This window comes from Columba livia, chromosome 6, assembly GCF_036013475.1.
Source record: "Columba livia isolate bColLiv1 breed racing homer chromosome 6, bColLiv1.pat.W.v2, whole genome shotgun sequence".
In the NCBI taxonomy this organism is placed as follows: Eukaryota; Metazoa; Chordata; class Aves; order Columbiformes; family Columbidae; genus Columba; species Columba livia.
The window spans coordinates 25,756,924-25,764,933 of record NC_088607.1 but is presented as its reverse complement, the minus strand read 5'-3'; the positions used below and the strand labels follow the sequence as shown (position 1 = coordinate 25,764,933).

At 39.1% G+C, this 8,010-nt stretch overlaps 1 protein-coding gene across 3 annotated transcripts in view; it reads right to left on the bottom strand.

Annotated features, from left to right (window-relative positions):
• Positions 1-2,423: 2,423 nt before the first annotated feature.
• The window catches only part of PARG (poly(ADP-ribose) glycohydrolase), a 69,648-nt gene continuing 64,061 nt past the window's right edge, over positions 2,424-8,010 (bottom strand). For all 3 annotated transcript variants that reach the window (XM_065067608.1, XM_065067607.1, XM_065067606.1), the window contains exons 17-18: positions 6,700-6,828; positions 2,424-5,922 (exon numbers count right to left, since the gene is read on the bottom strand). In XM_065067608.1, coding sequence (XP_064923680.1) covers positions 5,759-5,922; positions 6,700-6,828 — 293 coding nt within the window. In that variant the 3' untranslated portion in view covers positions 2,424-5,758. The remainder of the gene's footprint in view (positions 5,923-6,699; positions 6,829-8,010) is intronic.

Here is an 8,010-nt window from a genome sequence, read left to right as displayed (position 1 = left end):
GCTCACACACAAACTAGCAAACATTCTACTTCCACACAAAAATACTGTTAATGCCTTTAACCATTAGCTAAGGTCAGATGTATTTTAAAAAGTGATGACACAAGGAGGCATTAAACTCTTGGTAATTTGTCATAACTGCTTTCCTACCAAAATAGCCTTTGGAATTGAAGTTAAACATTTGTGCAGGGACAGTGATTAAATGCTAATACATGTAGGTATGTCTTGCATCCAAACTGGTAGCACCTTGCGTGGCACTATGTTCTGTTTCTTGGTAACTTTAAACACGGACTGTAAGAACATTCCTGCTCCACTGGTTTTTTCCCCCCTTCCCATTTAGTGAATGCAGTTTTTATCTCTGCAGAATCTCACTTGACAATATTAATTGCAAAAGGAAATAGCTATAACGTATAGAAAATTCCAAGCAGCTGTACAAGGCATCTCTTTAAAGAAAAAAAAGCTGTCACTTAACTGGGCCTTCTGAGTGAACGGAACTGGGAACAGGGTAGAAAAAGTGTCTGTGGGAAGTTCTGTATGGGGTAGGTGGGTAGTTACCTGCATGTTACGTGAATTCTCCAAGAGGAGATTTACACAAACTAACACTTACCACTCGGGCAGAAAGAGGAGTTGGGGCTTTTCAGTAATCTTTACCTAATCAGACAGGCTTTTACCATTTTATAACCAGTGAAGAAATCCCCTCATCGTATTCCATCACTCTGAAAACTTGAACGTTAAAGTGGTCTTCTTAGACACTTGAAAAAGGAAAAAAGGGTAACAAATCTCCCATTTTTAATATCACCTGTTCCATTTACCATTAAAAAAAACCCAAACAGTAGTCCATTTCTTTGTTAGGTGAATAAGATACAGATTTTCAGTGCAATCCACCTGACTGTACAGGCTGTACAGACTGTACATGTGTACACACCAGGCAGCCAGCAAGCAAAACCAGAGTGTAAAGATATTGCAAGATGTTCTGATAGTGCCCAGGTTCCACTGCCCTCTGCCTCCCAGATTGACAGCTGATTACATATTAGTGACTTGCACTCCCCATAGTTTGCAATACCTTCCTTTAAGCTTCTGCAATGTACGTATCCACAAGCCAGCACGCATAGCACAGCGTATACACATCCTATGGACCTGCAAACACCATGACCACGTACCCCAGCGTTATCAGGAGGACCTGGAACAAACCAGTGCTCCCTTCAGCTGTGCACCAAGTGCCACTGCCCAGACTCGCGTAATGTAACCCTGGCTGACAGCTCGGTTAAGCAGAAATTGATGGTATTGCTGTAATGGAGTTATCAGTGACAGATACCTCCTATCCAGCTTCCAGGTCACACTCACTTAAGCAATGATAAATGAGCATAAAACACTGTTAGCACAAAACAAGACCATAAATACTCAATTCTTAGTTAAAAACACCCGACAAGTTCAGAGAGCTGCAGCATCTTGCAGTTTCCATGATTTTATGGATGTTCTCACTCTTGTCAAAACCGTACCATGAAATAGTGAAAGAGTTTTTGCAGATTTAAATAAATACATTTTTTAAAAAAGGAAAAAAAAAAACCCACGTCATCCATCCAGAGCAAATATTGCATCATCCTACACTGGCTAATACACAAATACATCAGTGAACCTTACAGAATTTATAACAGTTTTTGGTCTCCCAAGGTCTGACATCCATCCGTCTGTCCTGTCACAGAAAACTGCGTAGGCTGAGACGACGCGGGCTGTTCGGAACATAAATGCCAGAAGCCGTGACTAATGCAGTTGTCTGGGGCTCCTCTATCCACGTAGTGACACGGGTGGGAAGCCAATGGTTTGCCATGGAGAAGGATGGAAAATGTCCACAGGGAAGCAGCCCTGCTGCATCTAAAACCTCAGGTGCAATCAGCAATTATATTTTATCCTAATTTTCTGTCATGCTAAAAATGAGTTCCTTACTGGCTTAGAGCAAGATTTTTGAAAAACATTTCTAAATCTTTTCATTCAGGAGGATGCGAGTCCCACTTTTACAAACCATGCAAACATTTACACATGTTAATTATTTCTATGTTTTTACGGTTTTATTCACTTTTATTTAGTTATATTTCCTTCATTAAGTTCAAAGAATAGTCACTTCCTTGCTTACCAAAACCAAGTTGGGAATTAACATCAGAATGCCTGCATATGGCCACACATACACATGAAATCTCACACTCATGCCAGCACCCTTCCCATGTACAGCAGTTACTGCCTTTTCACATTGCTCTGCAGACGGGAGCAACTGCTACAATACTGTACAGTAAGAATTAATTACTTAGCTATATGTGTATTTTATTAAAATACTGTTAGAACTACCTGTAGTATTGTCCCACGTACATTCACCTGTGCTAGAACTTCTCTGTCCTGGAAAGTGTATTACAAGACAAAGCACACAACATTCATTCAGTCAGAATTTTTTAATTGTATTCCTACAAAATCATGTAAACATTAGCATACAGATCCAGAAAAATCTATATCATATAATGGTGCATAAACCGTAAGTTTGGAAGAATGTCAGGAGCACTTCAACAGTTTATAAATTAATATATACAGTAATGGGTACTCATCATTTGATAAGAACACCTCAAAACTGAGGAATTTAGGTGCAAGAGCTGTAAAACAAAAGATGTGCTCCAACACCAAACTTGACTATGCAGCAACATTGCAATCTACATGACTGCCTGTTGTTGTTTCATATTAAGCATTCCATTTAGCTGCTAAAAAGTATAAAACAAAAGTTTTGGTAGGAACTTTATTTTTATTTGAAATCATATAGCAAACTCCCTAAAGTAATAAAAACCCAAAAAGCAGAATATTCCCTAAAGAGGTTTCTATAAAACAAGAGTGAAACTGAAGCTAACCAGGCTGCACAGAGATCACCCACACCCACATCTCTATTCCACGCTGCTTCCAACAGAGCACCAAAAGGCATCTCCAGCTAAAGAAAATGTCTTGAGTAGTTTATAAATGGAGACTGGTGGGTGGAGGGAAAAAGAAAGAAAGATGCAGAGCACTTATTGGGCTGATGCAAAATTCCTGCTTCCACATGCAGCATTCCAGGAAGTTTAGCTCTTTATTGAACTAGAAAGTCAGGGGAATGTAACTTTGTTGTTGATTTGTTATCTCTGGGCTGTGTTGCTTAAAACAAAACAAAACACACAACCAAGAAAAATAAAATCCTCCGCCTGTCTGTGATCAAAGTAATATTCAAAGTGTTCTCACAACATTGCCCTTTATGAGATCAGGGACAGGCAGAAGAAGGCAGGAGCTATTGCTCTTATTCCGATGACACATTAAACAGAAAATAAGATATTCTTTTCCTTTTCTCCTGTCCGTACAACTGTATTTCACAGGGGATTGTGTGTTTCGGGGGGAACGTGTGGTAAACATATCCTAAAGAATGATCTCAAACAAAAGGCATTCTTCCCCATATTAGAAAATTCTCAGGTATCAGTGAAAATACAGACTGCATAAAATGACTAGGATTATCCTGGAATCACTTGACATTTCAAAAAGTCTCTTAACACTATAATATGATCTTAAAGAATCTTTCCAAATGTAAATATATTCTTCTGTTTCTGGAGTTGAAGTAGAATTTTATGCCATCTTATTTTGGTACGTTTTTCATACCTGACAAATCACTTCCCCTCACAATTAAAATTACTATTGCACTAATAAAGATGTATCTATTTACAGTAAAGGAGAGGTCATATCTAGTCAACTAAAGCTTTTTGCTATATTTTCTTCCAGTTGTTTAGGAGCAAATTCTGTTCACCTTTTCTATAGGAAATCCTGAGTCACAAGGTGAAGAAGGTTTGGCAGATAGCACCAATTTTCCATCACTTGTCTTAATTAACAGGGTACATTTTTCATGAGCAATCCATCTAGAAACACTATTGCAGTTGAAACTAAGTAAGAGCCTATTATAGAACACTGTTATTCCTACTGCCAGAATCTGAGCCAACACTGAAATACCAGAAGCAGGAGGAAAGATTTCTGCTAGCTCTAAGAACACAAGTTGAAACACAGAAAAAGGCCTGAAATTCTACCCCAAATCTTTTCCTGATAATGGATGTGGTAGAGAAAACTACAGCTGGAGGGAAGAATAGGAAGAAACCCTTAGGCTGCCGTGTCAGTCACCTTCTGAGCAACACACTGCCCGCTCTACCATTAATGCAAACGTGCAGCACTCTGAAGGTGTTTATAAATGACCCAAACGCTTTGCTATTGCTGCCACCACAGCAGCTCAAGCAGCCAGTGCTTTATTATAAGCCAGGCTGCCAACACCTTCCAGCATTTAATTACTATGTTGTGTTTCAGGCTTGGAGAGGTTTTATCTGACATAAGCCAAAAGAATTTGTTGATACTAGAGCCTTGGTTCTCTACACTTCCTGCTGCTGTTTTCACTTATATTGCTAAACTGGTAATAGGAACCATGATGGGCCAGAAAATTTAACACAGAAGAGACTAAACTTAGCAATTTGGGCTTAAACTTAAACTTTAATTTACTAATAGACAAAGGTTTCACTGGATTTGCCCTGTACATAGACTTGGAGAAGTTTTATCACAGATGTATCTGCAGTTTTCTGTAAACTATTTATGTACTACAGCAACCCTAATTTGGTATTCACAGAGAAGGGAACAGCACAGGTTTTACACATCTTTTGCCCTCTCTTCATCATTATCGGTCCCATGCCTAAAAAGACACAGGCACACGCTCCTAACAAGACCTCATGTCCTCTGTAGCCTGCAGACTTTCCTCCCACTGATAGGCAAGTGATTTCCATTTCCTCACTCACATTATCCCACAGGGATCTTACACTCACATATATGCATACTGTGATAAAGAACTGCTATGACAATATAAACACAGCCAGCAGACTGATATCACCAACAACAGTGAACCTTGAGAAACTCCAAATATACTAACATGTCTAAGACCTTGTTCAATGTTGTAACAAACAGCACCAACAAAACGGTATTGGAGTTTTATGTGAAAATGTTTCCCTCTGCTTCTAACTTTGGTCACATTTCTCATTTTCCCACCTTCCCATACTTCATTTTTTCCCTACTTTTTCATGCTAATTTAAATGCTTGATTTGATAAAGACAATCCAGTTGTGGAATGCATTATACCTCCTCTGGAATCTTTCAATTTTTAACCATATATCAAAAAAATAGATTAAACCCAGGACATTTGAAGTTAAATGAATGAAAATGTTGATAAGGACAATGAAGGTGTGGTAGTCATAAGAAAGTAATCAAATTATTACAATTTTCAGTAAGACCAATTACGACAATGCCTCTCTCTAAAATCATCTCGGCAGTGACTGCCTGTACTCCAGCACTAAGCTCACACGAGAAATCTAGATCAGATCTCTGTAAAATAAAGGCAAATGAGTGCAAAGAAATCTTCCAAAGTCTGTCAGCAATTTCTTAACTGCAATACAAATGTGTACCAAAATATCCTGCTTAACAAGGTACAATGCAAACCAGATTTACCAGAGAAATCTTTTCTGTACACACATGAACAAGGTTTTAATGTACAAAACCATTAAACAAACAAACAAAAAAATCTCATGTCTCAAAGGTGGGTTTTTTATGTTTGGGTGTTATACATAACTACCAATGCAGTCAATATATACTAAGTTAAGCCAATTCATATATTATACCCATCAATTCACACAATATACCATTTGGAGGAGATGAACAATATTCTCTGATCAAATACATTTATTTTAATCCTCAAAGCACAACCCTTTTTCTTCATCATCATCATTAGAATCTGCATAGGACTCCAGGGTGTTGTATATGAAAGAGTACAGCTTGACATCTGGTCCTGAAGTAGAACAGCTTCTGCATTCTTCATTGTAATATCTCAGTAACAGCCTATAAATATCCCCTTAAAAAAAAAAAAAAGAAATAATTAAAAAACACGTAAGATCATGCCATATGAAGAACATATGATTGCAACTGAAGATGAGAAATGCCCACTCACTGCAACAGTGGCAAGGAACACCTCTTCACATGAGCAGTGAAAGAGGAGGTAGACAACTGCGTAAGGGGAACGCAACTGTTCCCAATTTTGTTCAGAACACAAGGATGCGCTTCCTCAACTTTCTGCTGAGCTTCTGCGCAAGCCATCCATACATTACGCTTGCATACCTATCATGTACAAATGTTTTGCCAATTACCTACCTTTGTGCTCCTGTCCCAGGAATTCATGACATTTAACAATTACAGTGGGGTAATGGATACACTGCTTTTGTTGCTACTGAATAACACATCTGACCTCTAAGTCAGCTTGCAGGATCAAGCCAAAACCACTATAAGACAAATCTATATCAAGAACGTGTAAGCAGATATTTCCTTTTTAAAGCATTTTGAGTTATATTAAAACTTTTGCAAACCTTCTGTCTACCACATATATCTATGTTTTCCAAATTCTGGAGCATAACTCCCAAGTGGGTTACAAAAGAATTCTAGAAGGCTTCTAAAAAATTGACACTGCACAGCTGACCCTGAATCAGAAGAGCTCCCCGCCTGCAAACAGGTGCAAATAAATTGAGATGCATTTGCTTGCCTTCAGGACTTGATGACAATAATTCTTATTGAACAATTTCCACTTACAGAGACGATGAAGTCTCTTTGCTGCACAAAAAGATTTCTTTATGCTCACCAATAGTTTGGCCCTTCTCACAGAGAAAAGTGTGCATGCTGTAAATATCCCGCATCAGCTCCACATCTCCAAAGGTAAAATAAACAACATCACGTCCAGCCTCAGCAGCTGCCAATATCTGTATTAAGGCTGAAACAACAAAAGAAATTATACACATAAATACAGGTAAAATAGTTTGCTGAAGGGAAAAACATAGCCTAAGCTTACAGCAAATAATCATACCACCCATCTCCAGATGAACTCTGCATAGCAATTTGACCCATGGGTGGATAAATGTTACTTTCACTTTTGAAACAAAGGGCAGCTCACGGGGCACTGCAGCTCAGAGCACTGAAGTATTCTGCTGGAGTCGCGAGTGACAACAATCCTTACTTTCACATAAACAATTTGCTTAAAAATCAAAAGTGGTTTTTTTTGGTCCATGTCCTCGGTCAAGCAGCATGCAGAAGGTAACTACCCAATAAACACATGCAACAGCATAAGAACACAGAGCACCACCTTACATCAATCAAGTGACAAATAGTGGAGTAAAAGGCATCTATTGGCTCATCACGATTTCCACTCCTGCCACCCTTCAGAATGAATGGAGCCAGCCCTTTCACTAGGTAAGCTACACAAAGTAGGAGCTGACCCGACTTTTATTCCCCAAGAGGATATCTGTGGTTCTGCAGCCTCTTACTGCGCAATTTAAGGTGTCCATTTTACTTACAATAGAACCATGCAGCATGAAATACAACGGGTCATCCTGACCTATAAAAAGTGAGTGGCGACGCCAGGAACGTAATTCAGGTTATTTAATTTCCAGCTTTGATGTCAAACTCCCTGGATCATGCTGCATCCCAAGTTCTGTCAATGGCTAACATCAAAAAACAGACAGACTTTGTTTTTGTATATGGAAAAGAAAGAAGAATGCTTCCTATCTTGGAAACAGATTATTGGAGACCCATATTGCGAAATCCTCTAGGGTTTTGATCACTGGTCCAGCTGAGCCAAGCTAATGACCCACTGCAACTGGAGAAAGTGGCTCTGGTCCACCTACATTTTCTCCCTTCTCAGCCACGTCCTGACTTTTCTGCTGCTCTCAGGTACTCATCAGACATCTCACTGAGCCAATTCCATTCCCCAATGTGGCAGAAAAGTTATATAACAAAAGAATAGAAGCTAATTGTTTTCTGCTAGATTAGCAGTAGAGTCGGCTGAGTGAAGGGTTTGCTAAGGGCCAGAGCTGATGAGAGGGCACTGGCCATACAGTCAAGAACAGGGAAGGAGAGAACAACAACCAGGACCCTTTTCGGCAGCACCAAACTATGA